Source organism: Vigna umbellata, chromosome 11 (assembly GCF_029865625.1).
Source record: "Vigna umbellata cultivar VRB3 chromosome 11, Vumbellata_1.0, whole genome shotgun sequence".
In the NCBI taxonomy this organism is placed as follows: Eukaryota; Viridiplantae; Streptophyta; class Magnoliopsida; order Fabales; family Fabaceae; genus Vigna; species Vigna umbellata.
In genome coordinates, this window is record NC_142175.1 from 32173447 (window position 1) to 32194912 (window position 21466).

The following is a 21466-nucleotide window of genomic DNA, read 5'->3' on the forward strand; positions in this document are numbered from 1 at the left end:
ACCATTTTCTTCATCAGAGTTCTCATCACCACTTGAATTCTTGACATTCAAATAATGCATCATTGTAATTTCATTACGAGATATCACTGCAGAATCTTTTTCTTGATTAGATAAACTAGTATTAAACAACAACTCTGAATTTGGTTTTTCATCTCCAAGTATAGAAAAAGTTAAAGGTTGATATGATATGTGATCTTGATGAAATCCACTCCCTTCATCATTCAAAGTCTGCAACTTTTGAATTGTGGCTTGAACATAATCCAAAGTGTACTGCTTTGACCATTGATGATCATGTGTTAGTCCAAAATGTGGCTTGAAATGAGTCATGGAAATTTCTGACACCCCACATGATTTTCCTCTCAATCCATGACAGTTGTTTGAATCAACACCACCAACATATGAAGTTCTGCCATATGCAGAAGCCATGTTCAGAATCTTCTCTCTCTGTGCTACTGCTCTTTCTGCCTTGTGTGCATTCTGATGTCCACCCAAGGCTTGGAAACTGCTGAACTTCTTGTTACAATATCTGCAACAAAGCTTCTTCTTCTTGTTCTTCTTGTTCTTCTTCTTCATCAGCATCAGTGATGGCTTTTCTGATGATGGAGAACAAACTTTTCCACTACTGTTTTCTGCTTCACCATTGCTTTCCATGGTTTTATCTGCAAAAAAGATTTCTTCCAAACTTTCTCTTGGTAACTTTTACTGGTGCAAGGCTATTGACAGCACCTTAATATATATATATACAGCAAGATTTGTTCTTAATCATTGTTAGAAATTATTAATTATGGTAATTTTGGACATTTCCATATTTAATCACATGGGGTATATTTTAATTCATGATTCAGGAAGTATTCATAAAACAAAATCTTAACTGTTATCTAATCTATCCTGGGAGATTGTGAATAAATACAAAAATCACTATAATAAATCATGAAATTTATTGTAACAAACTATTAATTTAAACATAGTATTATATTAAATCAACTTTCTTGCAACTTTTAAAGATTTAATTGATCAATTCCATCAAAATATACATTTATGGTAATAACCTAATTAGTTACTGTAATTATAATACTGTTTTGTATTAAATAAGAAATATAGTGATATTATTACAAAATAAATAGTCAAAATGTAGATATCATCATGATACTTATATATATATATATTATGATGACTTAATATTTGGTTATTTTTATAAATTTAATAAATTACTTATCGTATTATGTAAAAAAAAAGTTATGTAAAATACAAGAATTTAATTGATTGATTTAATCATAATACATACTTATTATAATCACCTGAATTACTATAATTATATAATTTTGTATGATTTATTAAAATAGGCATTATAATGAACACTGTAAGACCCAAAAAAACATGGTGATTCATGTACTCTTCTTATATGTTTAAATTTCATGTGTTGTTGCATGGATAGAATGGTGCATGGGGACTTATTCATTTTCGTCTTGGTTGTAAAGGGGTATACCTTGAGTTGTATATGCTAGCCTTTCAAAAAGTGTTATTGTTGTTAAAAAGGGGTATACATGTTCATTTTCGTTTTTCTATCATATGGGGTATATAATGGGATATATTTGGTTATATTTTATGAAAAAGTGTTGTTTTTATAATGGGTATACATGTTGAGTGAAGTGGGAAGTTGTTTGTGCATGAAAAAGTGTAATGGATACACTTAAAATCATGTTTTTATGGTGTTAAGATGAAGATACGGGTGTGTATTTTTTCTAAAAGTTTAACTGTATAAATTCATTTTAGCTTACAAGAATTAATTTAACTTTCTTATTTTACAAATGCAAGATATTTAATCCATAATCCTAACAATGAAAAGACTAAAATATCAAGGATCTACACAATTAATTTATACTTTTTTCTAGTTAAAATAATAAGGAGAGAAATTAAGAAATTAACGAAAGACAAAAAAACAAAGGATAACCTTTTATGAACATTTTATGAACAAGTTTCGTATGTACAAGAACAAAAGATAAATAGAAAGTAAAATATATAATGTATTCTAAAAAACTTAGGATTGAAGAATTTATTATTCTTATTTAAACTTGGATTACTAACAGTATTATCATTATTTGAATATAAATAATAATAATATTTTAACAATTTTAAAATTCTGGTCATCTAATTTCTGGTAACTAGAAATTATACTACACAGCTATCAACGATTAATCATTATACTCGAAAGATGTTTACAAATAATTTGGTTATAATTTAGTTTAGTGTGTAGGACAGAGTCAGATTGATCGTGTACTAAATTGATGAAGTTGGTTCAAAGGAGATTCCTCGTTAACGCTTATGCATATGTAAGTGCTGTGTACTGCAATTTGATGTTAACAAACATTTTCAAGATATCATGAAAATTTGGTAACTAGGATAGCTGAATATGTATGTATGTATCATGAAAATAAATACTTCATACATACATCATAGTACCTGACATTTTCCCTGTAGTTGTGTGCTGGAAAAAAGAAGAAAAAAAAAACCATGTTCATAAATGAATGTCAGTGTCTTTAAAGGAAGTAATATTTTCTAATTACTGTAAGATATAAGCTAGTTAATGATATATAATATAACAAGAAAGGTGTATTCAATTTGATTATCTAATCTAACACACCTGAGACTGAATTTCAGAACAAAGAATCTCCAACTTCTTAACTTTATGTAATAATCTTCCACTCATTCAATCACAAACCACTGTAATAAGTTAATAAAACGGATTATAATATTTAATTACATGTATTTATAAAGAATTTAGTTGAAGAAACTAAACAGTAACAACATAAAAGGAAATGGTAAAAGAGTAACTTTGTCTTTTACACTTCTTGTGGAGGTGGAGAAAGAAATCATGGCTTGCAGGAAGAAAAAGCCTACACAGGTTTTTAAACAATGTGTGTTTTTTTTCTTCTACTCTTACTTTTTATGTACAAGTCACAACTATGAGTAATACACAGTGTTCAAAAGAAAAGAATTACATTTTGTAAATTTAAAATATCAAATTATTTCTACTTTTATGTATTTTTATATATTTATATTTTCTACATAATACAAAAATACATTTAATTTTTTGGATAATGCTACTTTGACAACATTTTTTTGACAATATTTTAATATCATCTATGTGTCATTATGTGATTAGTTCAAAATTACTCTAATAATAATAATAATAATCATAAACACTAACATGAACCAATAACATAATTACACATAAATAATATTAAAATATTATAAAATAAATGTGTTAAATATCGTTACCTAATTTTTTCCTCGCATCAATACGGATGATTTGTGGATTAAATGCACCACAGTAAAAGCAATCTCGGCCCATTCTAAGCTATCTTAGTTTTTTTCTTTCACACAACCCAATGAATACTAATTTTCTCTACAGAGCATTCATTTTTCCTTTCATTAATTATTATTATCTTTTCGGAAACTTGAAGAAAAAAAGACAAATTTGGACCTCACGTTTCAGGATATTTTGTTATGAGTGTATACAGAGCAACCTTCCAATTTGAAGTGGTCCTTTAACATATCCAAAGGCAATTTTGGCATGATGTCGCATTCATAAATCATAGCACTAAAGATTTTAACCCTTTTATTTTTCATCAACAATTAACTATATTAACTGAACTCCCACACCTTGTTCAACTTACCGTTTCTGATCTTGGATTTTTACTTTGTTGCTCAGTTTTTATGGTTTTCTTCTGAAATCTTCAGTACCAACTTCTTGCATGGCCAGTATTCTAGGTCCTTCTTTAAGCATAGTCAGGGCCTATGCATTAAGAAATGAGCCACTAATTGTCTCTAAAATCACTGCAGTAGGAGAAAACTCTCATTCACCACTATGGTTTTCATGCACTCGCGCTAGAAAATCTGCTAGAAACCATTTTCAGCTCAAATCCTCAAATGGGCTTCCACTGAATGCTGTTTCTTCAAATGATGGTTTGTTCTTCAACCTCAGTTTTACATGATCTGTTTTTCTTTTATCATTATGTTGTAACTTGTATATATTAAGAAGCTAAACTTCAACTGGATTGAAATGGCTGCACATGCCTTTTGTTTGATCTAGCAATTGTTTGTCCTTCCTTTGCAGCCTTTGATTACACTTTTCAATTAGAAATGTGCCAAATTGGTTGGAGTTAGTATTTATGAGCCTCCTTAGTGTCTTGTTATCCTAGTAGTGAAATTTTATTTTATTGTTCAATTGTATACCTTGATCTGTTCCTAAAACAGCTGATATCACATTGACAAACTATATGCATTATTGTTAAACTCCCTGGACCTGGTAATCAATCTGTTAATCAGAAAGAAAAAATTCAGATTATATTCCTTTATGTGGAAGTTTCTTCTCTTACCCTTTTCCTTCTTTGTTACACTCCTGGTTTTCCCTCATGATTTTCACTTCTCATACTTCAATTATGTCTCAGCTTATATATGAATTTGCCTCCATCAGAGAAAAAATTAAATCATACTGAAAGCTTCAACTGGAGTTGGACTGGCTTCATGTTGACAGAACATCTGTAATTTTCTTTAATTTTTACTACTTTGATATTTCTTCTAGTTTGGAAAATTCCCATTCCTTATTGCCAAAGGGATCATCACACCATGTTCTCTTCTCCCTCCCTTAGCTTCTATGTACTTAAGTACCATTTTGCTTAAAGCTTTAGTTGAATGTTGAAACCATGGATTATAATAATTCAATAACCATGTTGCAGTTTTTTGTTGAGTCCTCTATTGCACTGAAATCAGACCACATGTTGTGGGCACATGACCTGTTTGTTTAACTGTTCACATATTGTTGACTACTTCTGCATTTACATTTAACTAGCATTGTTTAGTTTAGCTAAAGTCTTATGTCATATATTCATAAATTAATTAGGTTTAGCTGGAACTTCGTTGGCTAAAGAAGATAGCAAGCTCCAACCACTTCCTGAACTATTTCCATTGTCAGACTCAGAATGTACAGGATCCAATCTTAGTATAACAGTTGTTGGAGCTTCTGGAGACCTTGCCAAAAAGAAGATTTTTCCAGCACTCTTTGCACTCTTTTATGAAGATTGGCTACCTGAGGTCGGACTGGTTATATAGTGTTTAGTTTCAATTGGTAGTGATACTTAAACGTTTGGGAACTGAGATATCTTAGATGATTTAAATATTTTGGAACATTGTGTTTGAGTCTGTCTGGTTGTAATCTTTATGCAGAATTTTATTGTTTTTGGATTTGCTCGAACTAAAATGACCGATGAAGAATTAAGGAACATGATTAGCAAAACCTTAACATGCAGAATTGACAAAAGGTAAATTTCATTACAGCAATTCTATTTGGTATGTAAGGTTTAAAAAGTAGCTGGATAACAGGTAATTGATTAAATGCAATGAACTTTTTCTTTTCACTTTTAGCATTCTTAGGTCTATATCACCACAACACATTTATACAATTTAACTTTTATGTTATTGGGCTAAACCTTACCTTATACTTTTCCCCTACTTCCCTTCATTTTATGTATATTGATACTAGTCTAAACTTGCAGAGAAAATTGCGAAGACAAAATGGATCAGTTCTTAAAAAGATGCTTTTACCATTCTGGTCAATATAATTCTGAGGAGCACTTTTCAGAATTGGATATCAAGCTGAAAGAGAAAGAGGTAATATAATACTATCTGCCATATTGCCCTGCTACACTAAGCCCTGTACATACATACAACAGAAAATAAAAAAAATAAAACAATATTGAAGAACATTTTCCACCAGAAGTGAACACACTAAAACAAAAACACTGGTTGAATCATGTTATCAGATATTGTATGCTATTTGTTTCTCAAATTTAACATGAATGCTTCAAATTCCCGTGAACATGAATTTCTTCTACTAGGCTGTGACACGGTTACTTTCTAAGTAGTCCCTCCCTGCTTCACAAAAAGGAACTTCAGTTGCTTTTTCATAAAATTCAATATTCGTTCATAGCCGGAGAGCTAAGTTTAATAGGGTGCAAAAGGCTTTCGGTCAGGTGGTGATTTGAAAATTAAAACTGTAGTTCTACAAAAAAAAAAAGGTTCTAATATTTGTCATAAAATTTAAGGCATTTTATGTTTCTATAACTAAAATTCTATTGTGTCATGCAAAGAAGATCAAATTCTTCATGTTAGCTGCCTGCCTAATAGCTGATCTTCTAATTATACTGATATATTTGGCACTGGTCTTTTCTAGGGTGGAAAATTATCAAACAGATTGTTTTATTTGTCAATACCTCCAAACATATTTGTGGATGTGGTGAGATGCGCTAGCCAAAAAGCTTCTTCCAGAGATGGATGGACAAGGGTTATCGTTGAAAAGCCATTTGGTCGTGACTCGGAATCATCTAGTGAGCTAACAAAATGCTTGAAGCAGTACCTCACTGAAGACCAAATATTCAGGTGCACTTGGTTCTTTTTTCTTTTTAAACAAGCTAAAGTGAAAAGCATGGACTGATTGGAAATTCTTTAGGATTGACCATTACTTGGGTAAGGAGCTTGTGGAGAATCTATCAGTGCTTCGCTTTTCAAATCTTGTTTTTGAGCCTCTATGGTCCCGGAATTACATTCGCAATGTGCAGATCATATTTTCTGAAGATTTTGGAACTGAAGGAAGAGGAGGGTGAGAGTACTGAGTAATTTTGTCATATACTTGTCTTGATGGTATTGTATAGAATGATAACTCACACGACTAATTGATCTGGCTTTGTGCTTTTCTTTAGTTATTTTGATCACTACGGAATCATTAGGGATATAATGCAAAATCATCTTCTGCAAATACTAGCTTTGTTTGCAATGGAAACACCAGTCAGCTTAGCTGCTGAGGACATCAGAAATGAAAAGGTAATACATCTCTTTTTGTCTAGCAGAGTATACCTACATAACATCATTTTATTAATGTTTAAATTCGGTCCTCCTACATATCCTATAATCTTATGGAAAAATTTTCAACTAATATTATGATGTTCACAGTGATTACTGAGAATGGTTTTAACTCAGGTGAAGGTTCTGAGATCAATGAGACCACTGCAGCTTGAAAATGCTGTTGTTGGTCAATACAAGGGCCACAACAAGGGTGGAAAATCATATCCTGCTTATACGGATGATGCAACTGTTCCAAAGGGTAGTCTTACTCCAACATTTGCAGCAGCAGCTCTTTTTATAGACAATGCCAGATGGGATGGGGTTCCTTTTCTCATGAAAGCTGGCAAGGCTCTCCATACTAAACGGTATGCAAGTTTCTTCTATCTTCAGGTAAATTAGGCCATTCAATTTTCTCTGCACTGTTTGGAACTATTTCAAGAAAAAATTTAAATTTGTATCCAGTGCAGAAATCAGAGTACAATTCAGACACGTCCCAGGTAACTTGTACAAGAGGAATTTTGGAACTGATCTAGACAAGGCTACGAATGAGCTTGTGCTTCGTGTACAACCTGATGAAGCTATATATTTGAAAATCAACAATAAAGTGCCAGGTCTGGGAATGAGATTAGACAGAAGTGACTTGAATTTGCTTTTCCGAGCAAGGTGCGAGATCTTCTAGACATGTTCTGTGTAGAGTTGACTGATTTAAATTCAGTTGTCGAAGTTGTTGACTTAAATTGAGTGAGGGTTTTCCGCAGAACATAATGTTTCAACACTTGTTAATAATGTCTTTGCATTTCCTTGTTCATAATTATCCTTGGATATAACTACTGCTTGTGAAACATAGCTTACCAGTCTTAAAAAAAATTCATTTGCTAAGACTGGTTATTAATTGGAGGGAATACAAACGTATTTGATGTAGGCATTAATACGAAACTTTGATTTTCTGTGAAGGTATCCAAGTGAAATACCAGATGCATATGAGAGGTTACTCCTAGATGCCATTGAAGGAGAGCGAAGGCTGTTCATTAGAAGTGATGAGCTTGATGCAGCTTGGGCACTGTTCACTCCTTTGCTAAAAGAACTTGAAAACAAGAAGATTGCTCCAGAGCTCTACCCCTATGGTAGCAGAGGACCGGTTGGAGCACATTACCTTGCTGCAAGGCACAATGTTAGATGGGGAGATCTTGGTAATGAAGACTAATAAATGGCAGAGCTCTCCCATGATCAAGAACATTCATTATCAATACCTTTTCCATCACATTATAGGACAGCTACACAGCTTGTCTCACTGATTGAACTTATACAGTTGCATCAAGTTCATACAAAAACCAAGTTCTCCTAATGTAGTTTACGGAAAGACTCGGGTGTCAAATCCAAAGAGATGGGATGAAATTTTAAATGAATTGTTTGTATAGATTCAGTCCTAAAAAATAGAAGCAAAGATGGGGGAATGATAAAATGAATTAAAATGCATGTAAACTAATATTTCTAATTCAAGGACTATTCCTAAAATGAGCTATCACAGAACAGTGTGCATATGCACTAAGTTGATGGCTAATGCATTATGAAATGATGTTAGACTGGTTAGAAAATCAGAATGATTACTTAAAACTGTTAGAATGATGTAATGTAATATGCTGGAATGCTTAGAATTATGAAAAACTATGCCTAATTACAAAATCTCAAACTGTTTGATGAAATGCTTGATTGAACATTTTACCAAATAGTTTGTGAGAATGCTTCAATGAATTAAAAGAGCAGAAAATGAATATGCAACGAATGAAACAAGTCTAAAATGATGAATATGAATGAAAGATGCTATTTAATCACAAGAAATGCATGCAGAAAACAAAATTCACTAATTAGAACCTAGTTTGGCAGCAAACAACACACTGGTGCTTATATCAGTTTATCAAACGTAAATTATGTCGGCTGGACTGATTTAACCATGCAATGCAAGATGCAAACATATATATATGAATGAACATGATTTACAGATTAGTCAAACTAGTTTAAGCAAAAGAACTGCAGCATTAGAATTTCTAAATCAAAGCAAGCTAACAATAAAAAGGGAAACTGGTGTTTTTTTTTTTTACATTTCAGAAACAGTAATTGGGGATATAAACCAAACTGTATCTTACCAACAAGTTCAATTGATGCAAAAGAAAATAAAATGAATGTAGGAATGCAGAACTGAATGGAAAAAATCAAGTCAATACCCAAAATCCCAATACCGAATTTACCTACTTACCTAACTATGCTAACATGATGCAATGTATCAGAAAATGATTTAGAGGATTGGATTAGGAATCTAATCGTGCAGTAATTTAAAAAAGAAAGTAAAGTTCAGAACAAGTTCTTGACGACAGATTTAAAGCATGGAAAACAGAAACTAACGCTCAAGTTCTAAGGAAAACAAACTCGGATGAATCAGAATTAAAAGTCTCACTTCAATCTTGGTGTGCTACACCTTAGTTTTGCATTTCAAGAAGACATCTTAGTAATTAAAACTCCCATTGGAGTCTTTAGATCTAGGTTCTTGACCAGAAACCCGAAACTAAAATGTGCAAAACTAGAAATTCAGTGCATCAAGGTTGACATCAAGAAATTCAATACTAATACAACAACGATAGTGCAAGAAATTGATAAAGGATTGCAAGAAAATTAAAGAATTAATGCAAGAACGAAAAACAACTCAAGAACTGAGTAAAATCAGGCAGAAAAGTAAAAACAGTGCAAAGAACTGTAAATCACTGCAAGAACAGTAAAGAATGCAGGCAAAGTAAATTGGAATGAAGAAAAGATAGCAAACTTGTATTGATTTCAGAATAAAGTACAGTGGGTTATACTCCTTTCCCTTTGCACTCACAAGGATTGGAGCAAAACCGCTAAACCTAGACCGTACAGCAGATTACACTCCTTTCCCTTGAGGTTACTCTGCACTCACAAGGGTTGGAGGCTGCACTCTACCTTACAAGATGGAAATCTCCACAAATTTGCTAAAAAAGTAAAAGTGTCGTAACATGGGTCTAGCGGTGTTGTACTCCCTACACAGCTAAGTTGCTCTTAAATGGGAAAAGAAAATGAATCCAGCCTAATGCTAATTTACGAGACTAATTCAGGTTCAGCCTTCTAAGTGTAAGTCAGCTCCTCACATGGCCCAAATTGACTTGGCCTGCCCCTTCAGCTTGCTCCAGCCGCATCACCAGTCCAGAAAAGGTCAGCCAGCTCTTCACAGCAAGTGCAGTCTTGATCTTGTGGCCCAGCAGCAGCTCACGCTTCACTTGCTGTACAGATCCTACTCCCTGCACCAAAAAGTTGGGACTGAAATCATCATGAGATTAACTTCAAAAACTGAAATTTACACTTACAAAGACTAAAACAAGACTACCACAATCCTAATACTAAAAACGTATCGAAAAACACATAATTAGCACAAATTCATCAAAACAACTATTTACCATGAAAAGACAAATCTAATCTATCAAAAGCATATAAGAACTAAAAATGCAACATTACAATTTAAATCTCCAAGAAGAGAAAAAGATAAAAAATAAATGCAAATGAGATGAGATACTCACAAATAGCGTAACATAGTGAGCTCGGAGATGGAAGATGATATCAGCCCAGAAATTGTCATGAACAGTGCCGCTACACCAATGAACGCTAGTGCTCCTTTAGAGTTCTATTGGAATTCAGATAACTCACGGCATTCTAGTCAATTTTTTTTGGGAGTAATTGTTGGTTAAAAAAAAAATTCTTATAAACCGTTTTGCACAGTATGATAGATACTGGATCAAAATTCAGAATAGGAAGAAAGACAAATTTTTTATATATTGACTGAGTGTATCTCCACAAAAAAATTCCAAGGAAATACAAGAGATCCAGGCTTCAAGCCCTTAACTAACTGACTGACTAATCATAGAATTAGTAATGAATAACAACTCAAGCATCCCCATTCAAGCAAATTCATCTCGATCTCAAATATGTACCTTCCGTGGTTAATTTAATGGAATATTTACAATGATACTTCTATTGGGTATGAAATGTAGAACCAAACAAGTTAACCAAGTACAGGGTAATGTTCAGCTTCAAACAACCAGACAAGTACCACCACCAAGGGTTCAATCTAATACAAAGGACTTAAATTCCACGATGTAACAAACTAATATTCGTATCTGCGTTAATATAGACATCTATTGTCCACCACATCTAGTATCTGAAGTGTCTCGAACAAAATTACCTCTGATGGAGAATACCAGAGTTCAGCTACTTGTCTCATTTTCAGGATGGACGATGAATAATTTTTCTTTGTCAAACCCATCCGGCAAGAGTCGCCTCGCTTCTATCTCGCTACACAGAGCCAATGCCAACTGGTTTTTCCCACACCTGTGAAGTCCATGATACAGCTCAGATAACGTGCTGGAATCTGGCCTCATCAATCTACCCAGCATGTCCCTCAAAACCTGCACAGCCCCATCAAAGTCCTCATTCTTGCAAAAAGCAGATATCAGCATCTGAAAAGTATGCTCATTTGGATTACAACCACTCCTCACCATGCTCCTATAAATAAGAAAGGCACGCTCAGAATTGTTCCTCACACACTGTCCAGTAATAAGAGCAGAAAAAGTACTCGCATTTGGAACCAAGTTCTCTTTATCAAGCTCCTTTACAAACCCTGCAGCCTTCTTTGTCTTTCCATCCTTACACAGCCCCAAAATCAATGCATTATAAGTTAATATATCAGCCTTAACCCCATTCCTCACCATCTCCTCGTAAACTTTCCCACCCATTTCACTGTCTCCAACCTGACCATACCCATGCAACAAAGTATTGTAAGTTACAACATTCGGGGTCACATTGGCAACCTTCATCTCATTGAAAACCCTATTCGCCTCATGCAACTTCCTCTCCTTACAAAACCCATTAATCAGAGTGTTAAAAGTAACCACATTAGCCTGCACTCCATGACCCCCCATCAAAGATTTAACCTTTAACGCCAAGCCAAACAGCCCCTTGTTACAATACCCCGAAATCAAAGTATTGAAAGACACAACATTAGGACTCAAGCCCATGTCCCCCATCTTCTGGAAAATCTCAAAGCCCTTCTGCACTCCCCCCAACATACAATGAGCGCGAATAACCATGTTGAGAGTGTAGACGTTAGGCGAAACATAAGAGCGACGCATCTCCCGGTAAAACGACAGCGCGATATCTGCTCTGCGGAGGCGAAGCAGAGAACTTAAAAAGGCGTTGCAGGACTCAACGGTGAGGGAGAAGCCGTGTTGCTTCATCAGGGTATAAGTGAGGGTGGCGCTGCGGAATTTACTGGCATGGGCGAGGGTTTTGAAGAGGGCATCGAAGACGAGAGGGGAAGCATTGCAGATAGGGTAGGAGTGTAAGAGAGAGTCGAAGAGGGTGTGGGGAGGGTGTGAAGAAAGGATTTTTGTGAGGATGGTTTGGATGGTTTTGAATTGGCGATGTGTGGCGAGGGTGTGGAGGAGGAACGAGAGGGTTTCGAGGGTGTGCATGGATGGGTGGTGTTGGAGAAGCCATTGGGAAAGTTTGAGGGACAATACGTGGTCGTTTTGGAGGTTGAGGAAGAGGTGTTTGAGACGAAAGGGTGTGAGAACGGGGCACAAAGGATGTAGCTTTTCCCAGTGGGAGTTGACGACGTGACTGTGAGCGACGGTGATGAAGTCCAGATCCTGGCCTCGAGGTTCGGGAAGGGTTCGGTGAGGTATGGGAAGGAATGGCTTCGTTGTTGGGGTTCTATGGGTTGCTTCGGTTATCAGAGTGCAAAATCGACGAACTTCAATGTTTCGCATTGTTCAATGCTTCTTCTCTCTCATTTTCAGGTGGGACATGTTTTTCTTTCGGAATCGATTCATCAATTTACATATTTCTACTTTCGTTCTTCCTTCAGTGGGACCGCATAAGTTTAAATTAATATTATTTTTGACACATAGGCAGTGTTAACATACGGGATCCTAAATCAAACTGCCCTGACTAACCATAGTTTCTCCGAAAGTTGTTCTGTGCCGCCAGCGGAGTGAACTAGAAAACGTAAGAAAGCGGTTCGGAAATTGGAAGAGGAAGATGGCGACGGCGCCGGGAAACCAAATGCTGGAGGGGGGAGGAGCGCCGCCGCCTCCGGGGACTGATATGACCGGAATATGCTTCCGAGACCAGCTCTGGCTCAACAGCTTCCCTCTAGATCGCAACCTTGTCTTCGATTACTTCGCCCTTTCCCCTTTCTATGATTGGACTTGCAACAACGAGCAACTCCGTATGCGATCCGTTCACCCCCTCGACCTCTCTCAACTCTCGTATGTAAAACCCTAAATCCCTTCTCTTTCCTTCTTTTCGATACTCTTTTAGGTTTCGTGGAATGTAATAATCGAATAATAGTAGTTCTGCTGTTCAGGAAAATGACGGGGACGGAGTATATGCTCAGCGAAGTTATGGAGCCGCACCTCTTTGTTATTCGCAAGCAGAAGAGAGATAGCCCTGACAAAGTTACGCCTATGCTCGCCTACTACGTCCTCGACGGTTCCATATACCAGGCTCCGCAACTCTGCAATGTTTTTGCTGCCAGAATTGTGAGTTCTTTCTCTGTACTATAAGTTTTCTTACTGTTTTTAGGTTAGGGAGGATTCTTTTCTGTGAAAAACTTGCTTGCATGACATTAAGAAGAAATGCATGTTTGTGATCGTGTGTGCTGTAGAATGGAGGAGGATCATGTTGAAGGAAAGATTATGGTATTTATCAATATAAACTTAAGATATATTTTATTATTTTGTTGGGGTTTAAAATTTTTCTTTTCCGTTTTGTGCAGGGTATCTAATAAAGGTTTATCTTGGATCGTGTTATTACTTCACTAAAGTCATGATTTATCTAGGGTGTAGTTATTACCTTTGAGTTATGATTTCTCTTTAGGGGTGTTTTATGCTATTTAGACTTTTTGCATGATTGGTGATTTCTTTTTCTGAGAATATCTGAACATGAACCAAAGGAGCTCTCCACCTAAAGGAGTGTTTTAGATTTGTTTGTTAATGGAAGGAGTACTCTGGACAAGAGGAGTACTCGTGGTTGGATTGTGAAACTTAGAGAAAATCCTTTTCAGTCCTTAAACATAACGTTTTTGTTTTCTGTTCGAAGCTGTATTAGTTTTATCTGTTTTTTAGTATTCAGGTTCGGTGTTTTGAACAGGAAGTACTACAGTTTTATACTTAAGGGCCTTATTGTACAATTTTTGTACAGTTTAGGAGTTTTTCTTTTCGTCAATTTTTTTTATTATTGGAGAGATTTGGTGTCTAATACTGGTTTTGTCATTGATCTTTCAGGGAAGGGCCCTTTATTACATAGAAAAGGCATTTACTACAGCTGCCTCCAAGTTGGAGAAGATTGGATATGGTAAGTGCAAACTATGGCTGTTTTCTTTTCTTTATCAGAGATTGTTGCTTACAGCAATGTTACAGAAGCTGGATAAAAACACCGTAGTGCTACACTTATATTCCTAGAATAAGCAATAATTGTGATATTACTATGGTATGCCATCGTTATTGTTTGATAAATTAAATGGAGTGAGACAACTCTGCTGCTCTCGCAATTTGAGATTATTCTTCCCTAGGACATCAATTTTTTTACTTTCGAAGACAATGACCTAGCTGATGTTCTGTCATTGTGTTAGACCTCTTATAATTAAGCTCTATAAGAGACAGTTATTGTAATAAGTCATTGCAGTTTTCTTAATTAGTTTGGCAGCTTTTAATGTTTTATTAAGGGCAAGCATAACTGCTTTTAGGCAGTTATGAGGACAGCAGAAATAGGGAGAGAGGAGGGTAAAAGGGGGATTTGGACTGGAGAGAACAATCTGAGAAGTGAGAGACCAAGTTCTTGGAAACTTGGAAGATGTCTACTGTCCTAAGTGTTGTTCTATTTCAATTTCTGTGTTCTGTGTAATCTGGTAATTAGAGACCAGTTCTTGTGATAGTAATACAGTAATAATTTCTTTACCAGTTGGTTTCTATCATATTGAAACAATATAATTTATAGATCATATTGATCTTTTTTAGTTATGCTATCAAGGACTAATGGCATTAATCTCGAAGCATCATTTTCATATATTTATAATTGGAGGACTAAGGAACTATTTTTCTTTTAAAAAAATCGGGATGCTTTTATGCCTTCCTTGCTGGTTTAGATATAGTTTCTGATAGTTTTACTCCTATTTCGAAAAGCAAACTTCCCGTCTTTCTTTCATTTTACGCCACAATTTTCCTGATTCCAAGGATTCTCTTTTGTACAGTCTTTTGGACGTTATCAGCACTTAAGAACTTTGTAAACTATTAACATAGCTTATGGAGGTGACCAACCTTGCAGTCTTGGCAGTTGCCAGATCTTTTGAATTTTTTGTCTTAATATACATTTCATCACTAAAGTTGTCTAATTCAGAAAGCATCCAAACCTGCATGCTCATTAAGGGTTGATTTAGGCTGACAAAGATTTGCTGACAATCCATGAGATTAAGGTTCTTTGGGTGGCTTGATTTGAGAATTAGGGTTGTTGTAAATTTGGGGATAAAGAGCTGAAGCGGGTAAACTTGAGAGAGAAACACTGAAATGCTTTAAACTTTGTTTAAACATGAGTTATGGTGCACTGAATTACAATGTGAAACCAGTTCTGTTTGTAGTAGAATCTGTTCCAAAGGTGCAATTCGGTCCTGTGTTTTTTATAATAGGTTCAGTTTTTCCTGGTATAATTCTGTTTGGTTCAATTAGTCAGTTTCTTTTACCACCCTTAGTATCATCTAAGCAACGATTAACATCAGTATCTCACTATTGCAACTTTAAAGCATCAGGAGATTCTGCCACTGTTATTTTACCATCTAATTTTTCATACCCATTTTTTCCCCTTACATATGTTCTGCCTGCTTGTAAGACATGTTTTGGGAGTTTAGTCATAGAACTGTTATATTTCATACTTCTGTACACATTAACTGAATTGTGATTCTTCTAGCTGGGTCTGTGGATTCTGAAAACGAGACTGCATTGGTGGAGTCAAAGACTGCTAAGGAGACGATTGACATAAAGGAAGTTAAGCGTGTAGATCATATTCTTGCATCCTTGCAACGCAAGGTAAGTTGAAAAAGTATCATCCCTTTCATTCATGGGTAACATCGTGATCATATTATTAAAGTCTTTTTTCTTGCATTTCACGGGGCCTGGAGAGAAGTGCCATTAATAGGGCTTTCCTAACTCTTCCCAAAAGGAAGAACATGAAATTCTTGCTTCCTTTCTGTTGCAATGAGATTGGATTTATTCATAAAAATAGAATACTTGCAGAACCTAAAACTAATCTACTTGTATTGTCATATAAGAGATCTGGTTCTTTTGTGGTGATGCACACATAGTTTAAACAAATAGTTGTGTATTGATTGATAAATTTGACATGCTAACAGTGTTGGAAATTTATCTCATCCTTTATTGCTGGTGACAAATGAGTGTACTAACATGCTGCCTGGTGCAGTTACCACCAGCTCCACCTCCACCACCCTTTCCAGAAGGGTATGTACCGCCTCCTACAGCTGAAGCTGAGAAAGGCACCGAAACTCAGGAAGCAGCAGAAACGCAAGCTCCTACTGCTGATCCCATAATTGATCAAGGACCATCAAAAAGAATGAAATTTTAACATTAAAGACATACTGTAATGGCTAGTTATACAGGTGGAGGAAAATTATATTGTTCCCAACATGCAGCCTTGCTGGAACTGTGATTAACTTGATGCTATTATTTTCTGGTCTCTACAGGCGATGCTCTTTTCCTGTCTTCGCCTTAAATGTAGATATATGATCACTGAAATAGGATCACACCCTTGTATTTTCATTCTAGACAATTTACTTAGCAATAGCAAATGGAAACGATTGGACATTTTCTATTTATTGCACATTGATGCAGGTCTTGCTTTCATCCTAGTTTTACCTGAACAATATTGCGTCCCTTGGGCATAGATTGAATTGTCTTAGATTCTCGATTATGTAGAAATTTAGTGAGCTCTGTGGAATTGCTCAATACAACCAATATTTTAGTACTTTTGTAAAATTTTCTTTTTTAACTTTTTTAAAATCCTGTTATATAAATTGATTTTTTTTAAAGAAGGTTTAAAATATTTTATTCATTTATTTTATTGCTATTATGAATACTTATAGGGGAGACTAAGGAGAAAGACCTTAGCTTGTTTCCAAAATATTAGAAATAGAATGGATGCAATGGGGTGATAGTGATTGGAAAGATATTCTTTAAGGAAAAGGGCTCGAATTCGGGAGTATATTGTTGAAGGAGTAAATTAAAAAAAAATGATGTAATATAAAATTATAAATTAAATAATTAGATTAATACAATTAATAATAATACGAGAAATTAAAATTTTAAAATATGATAAACTGAAAATGGTTTAACATAATTTAATACAATATTATATAATTTAATAGTATAATTATATTAGATTATATTAAATAATGTTACATAAATTAAAGAATTGTTATAAAATGTTAAATATTTAATTATTGTTATTATTTTTGTTAAGACATATATATAATTGTTGTTATTTTTGTCAAGACATATATATAATGGTGATTTAAATAATTATGCTTTCATGTTACTTCTTTCAAAAAGTAAGTTGCTTTGATGCTTGATGATGGCACCCTATCATTTTCTTCCTACACCCTATCACTTATGAAATTTATTTTCTAGAACACTTAAAGAATTTTGGAATATTTTGTTTTTTGAAAATCACTACTAATGTTGGAAAATCCAAATAGCTGTCCAATAAAGATAAAAGGTTAAGTCTGAAATAAACAAATGACAATAATAAAAATATATTAAATAAGTCTAATAACAACAGGTAAACTTGAAAATATTTTAATGATTTTATATTGTTATATATTTTTTTTTAACCTTAAAATATAATAAAAAAAATAAACACATATAAACTTAAAAGAAAAACATCTCTTTATATAATACTTTTTCTCACAGACATAGAAATAGCCCCTTCTGAATTCTTTTAACCAAATATAGCTCATTTCTAGAAGAAACTTTTATTTCTGCATGCATTCTATCACTGATAACAAGTGCTGAATATTAAGATGATAAGAACCTCTTATTATATTTCGTGTGGTGCATAATCTTATAATCAAAAGCTGCAAATATAAATCTTTGTGGTGTGTATATATCTACGATCTCATGCAGGAAGTATCTTTATGATCATCTTCTGCAAATTGTTCAAACAGCTTCACGTGTTTGTCTTATTAGGAGTTTCAGTGACACACTTAAGATTTGACATCATGCTACATTCCACACAGAAAACCACTTCCATCACCAACTCACAGCTAGCATTTCATCTTTTTCTGAAAAGTGACACAATATTTAATATTTTCAACTTGTCCTTTCAGATATGCATCAGTTACTGCATGGTGGAATCCAACATATACATATATATATATATATATATATATATATATATATATATATATATATATATATATATATATATATGAGGTTTGCTAACGCGCGTACGCCTGTTTTTCAGTTGGTACATTTTAGCAATGTGTATCGGGTTTTAGTAGACAAAAATATCCTTATATATCATGGATTCTAAGTTTTAAGGTTAAGGGTATTTTAATAATTTTCATTCTCAAAACTAAAAAAAAAAAAAAAACCCCAAACCCTTACTCACCTCTCTCATTCCTCTCAACCCTTTCTCTTTCCTCATTCTCACTCCAATCTTTTCTCTGTCATCCCTACTATAGCCTCAATTGAAAAAATCAGAAACACTTGCTGTTAAACAATCTTACAAAAAAATGATTTTATAATGAGTTTTCATCTTATAATTTTTGTCTTATCTAATTTTATCCAATTTTCACAAGCATAAAAGAATTGGTAATTGACCTGAAAAAAATTCAGAAATACTCGCTGTTAAACAATTTCTTACAAAAAATGATTTTATAATGAGTTTTTATTTTATAATTTTTGTCTTATCTAATTTTATCTAATTTTCACAAGCATAATGACATCAAAGGAATTGGTAATTGGCCTGGAAAAAAATCAGAAACACTCAGTTGTTAAACAATTTCTTACAAAAAAATGACTTTATAATGAGTTTTCGTTTTATAATTTTTGTCGTATATAATTTTATCTAATTTTTACAAGCATAGTGACATAAAAAAGAATTGGTAATTGGCCTAGAGGGTTTTTTTAGAGATGATGATTCAACAAATACAGATGATGAAATTAGAGAGGTTAGTGAAGATGGTGAAATTGAAGAGATCTTGAATGAACCTTTGCCTTGAAGGTGAATATGTCAATGACTCAACTCTTTACAAAGGAAAATTTTTTAAAGGCACGTGTTTCTGATTTTTTTTCAATTGGGGCTACAGTAGGGATGACAGAGAAAAGGTTGGAGTGAGGTTGGAGTGAGGTTGGAGTGAGAGAGATGAAAGAGAAAGGATTTAGAGGAATGAGAGACGTGAGTAAGGGTTTGGGGTTTTTTTTTTTTTTTTTTTTAAGTTTTGAAAATAAAAATTATTAAAATACCCTTAATCTTAAAACTTGGAATCCATAATATATAAGGATATTTTTGTCTACTAAAATCCGGTACACATTACTAAAATGTACCAACTGAAAAACAGGCGTACGCACGTTAGCAAACCCATATATATATATATATATATATATATATATATATATATATATATATATATATATATATATATATATATATATATATATATATATATATATATATATATATATATCTGCTATTTTATGCCAGAACAGTAATCCATTACTCCAGAGCTTTTTGTGATTGAAAGATGATTAGGAAAGGAGAAAGTGACCTTTATACTGAGATGAATTTTAGAGATAGAAGAATAACAGAAAGAGATAGAAGATGGAGTTGTTTCTATTGAAGAAGAAAATAAATAATCTACAGAATGATCTAATTGATATTGAAAAATAAAAAGAAAAAGTTAGATAATTTAATGCAATAAATAATTTTTAAAATATAAATTAGAATTAAATTAAATTAGATTTAAAATGGAGAATTATAAAAAATAAAATAAAATATTTTCATAAAATATCAAGTTTTATTTTTTTTAATGTTTCATTTTTATATTTTTCAAATTTTCATTATTTGTCCTAGCATTTTACAGGACAGCAGATTTTTTAAGTTGTGGTGCAGACAATGGATAATACCATGCATAGTTCTCAGATATTAATTTTGAGTTGTACTGTAGATAGTGACTTTTGATGATAAAAACACACACCATTGTTTTCTTTTATATTATTATAATTAATTCTTGTAATATGAATATCTATTACTTTATTTTGCAAGTTGGTGTATTTTATTAATTCTTAGTGACTTTTGATAATAAGAAAACACACCATGGTTTTCTTTTATATTATTATAATTAATTCTTATAATATGAATATCTGTTACTTTATTTTACAACTTGGTGTATTTTATTAATTCTTAGAATCTAACTCCAAAGTGTTTTTCAATACTTGAAAAACAGATTAACATTATTTCTAATATACTTATATTATTTGTAAATTTTAATGTTCAACACTGTTTAGGAGAGTGTAATATTTTAAGAATGAAAACAATTAGTTGTTTTATTATCTTTTCTTTATTCTTAATCAAGTTAGTGTTTTCCTTAGAACCGAATTCAAAATAAAAAAATTATATTAAATTAAATAATTTTACTATAAATAAATTGAAGTTATAAAGTTATAATGTTTTTTTTTTAAATTGAAGTGGTTGCAAGCTTAAAGTGATTTTTTACCATGATAAATTTATTTTATTATATAATTGAAATAGTCGCACTATTTCAATTCATCTCATTACAAAATTGAAATAGTCCTAATATAATATTATTATTTAAGTTAGTTTCATTACAAACATAACATAATTTCAGTTATGAAATCGTTTTAATATAATATAATTTCTTCATATCAATTTGACACGATTTGTATAATTTAAATTTTTAAAAATTACAATATTATTGTAATAATTTAAAATTTAATTACTTGTATAATTTAAAAAAATTGATTAATTTTAACTAATTATTAAGCAGTTAAAATGGTATACCTTTTAATTAAACTATTTATCGTTTTATTTATTTGTTAATTATGTCAATTTGCTTTTAATTTATTAAATAATATGAGATTTTATATTTTTTTATTAAAAATGTCAAATAATAAAAGTATAATATAATCAATGAAAATGACATAAATATTATTGAAAATTATAATAATTTATCATCCAATTCAATCAAAATAATAAATATAACTTATTATCTTACAATAACAATAATATGTTTTTTTATTAATTACAAAATTTTACAACTTTTAACATAGAAACGAAAAAATAATAGTTTACATTACTCAATTAATAAAGAAGTTAAACAATATCTTAATTAAAAATATAATATTTAAATATTTAATTTATATATATATATATATATATATATATATATATATATATTATACACACACTATTGCTT

General features: G+C 32.6%; 3 protein-coding genes across 10 annotated transcripts; 2 read left to right on the forward strand and 1 right to left on the reverse strand.

Annotated features, from left to right (window-relative positions):
- Positions 1-3632: 3632 nt before the first annotated feature.
- Positions 3633-8317, forward strand: LOC124829771 (glucose-6-phosphate 1-dehydrogenase, chloroplastic-like). The gene is made up of 10 exons (XM_047303334.2): positions 3633-3966; positions 4904-5094; positions 5227-5321; positions 5556-5670; positions 6233-6438; positions 6509-6658; positions 6759-6879; positions 7036-7265; positions 7363-7563; positions 7855-8317. Exons 1-10 carry the CDS (start codon positions 3756-3758, stop codon positions 8102-8104), a joined length of 1770 nt encoding a protein of 589 aa, XP_047159290.1. The 5' UTR covers positions 3633-3755; the 3' UTR covers positions 8105-8317.
- Positions 8318-9690: 1373 nt separating this feature from the next.
- Positions 9691-12860, reverse strand: LOC124829772 (Tetratricopeptide repeat (TPR)-like superfamily protein). Of its 8 annotated transcripts, none has more exons than XR_015782929.1 (3): positions 11460-12860; positions 10485-11369; positions 9691-10227 (listed from the first exon to the last, which is right to left on the reverse strand). XR_015782929.1 is itself a non-coding variant. In XM_047303335.2 (2 exons), the coding sequence occupies exon 1, from the start codon at positions 12729-12731 to the stop codon at positions 11169-11171; it is 1563 nt and encodes a 520-aa protein (XP_047159291.1). In that variant the 5' UTR covers positions 12732-12860; the 3' UTR covers positions 9691-10208; positions 11147-11168. The 8 variants fall into 8 exon arrangements, 2 of the variants coding, with proteins under 2 accessions (XP_047159291.1, XP_087957940.1); XR_015782928.1 differs by having other exon boundaries at positions 9691-10208; positions 10485-10554; positions 11147-12860; XR_015782927.1 differs by having other exon boundaries at positions 10485-10554; positions 11147-12860.
- A 3-nt stretch (positions 12861-12863) lies between these two features.
- MED6 (RNA polymerase transcriptional regulation mediator-like protein) lies at positions 12864-16851 on the forward strand. Its single transcript, XM_047303337.2, has 5 exons — positions 12864-13232; positions 13331-13505; positions 14250-14319; positions 15925-16043; positions 16435-16851. The coding sequence occupies exons 1-5, from the start codon at positions 13003-13005 to the stop codon at positions 16594-16596; spliced, it is 756 nt and encodes a 251-aa protein (XP_047159293.1). The 5' UTR covers positions 12864-13002; the 3' UTR covers positions 16597-16851.
- Positions 16852-21466: the final 4615 nt, after the last annotated feature.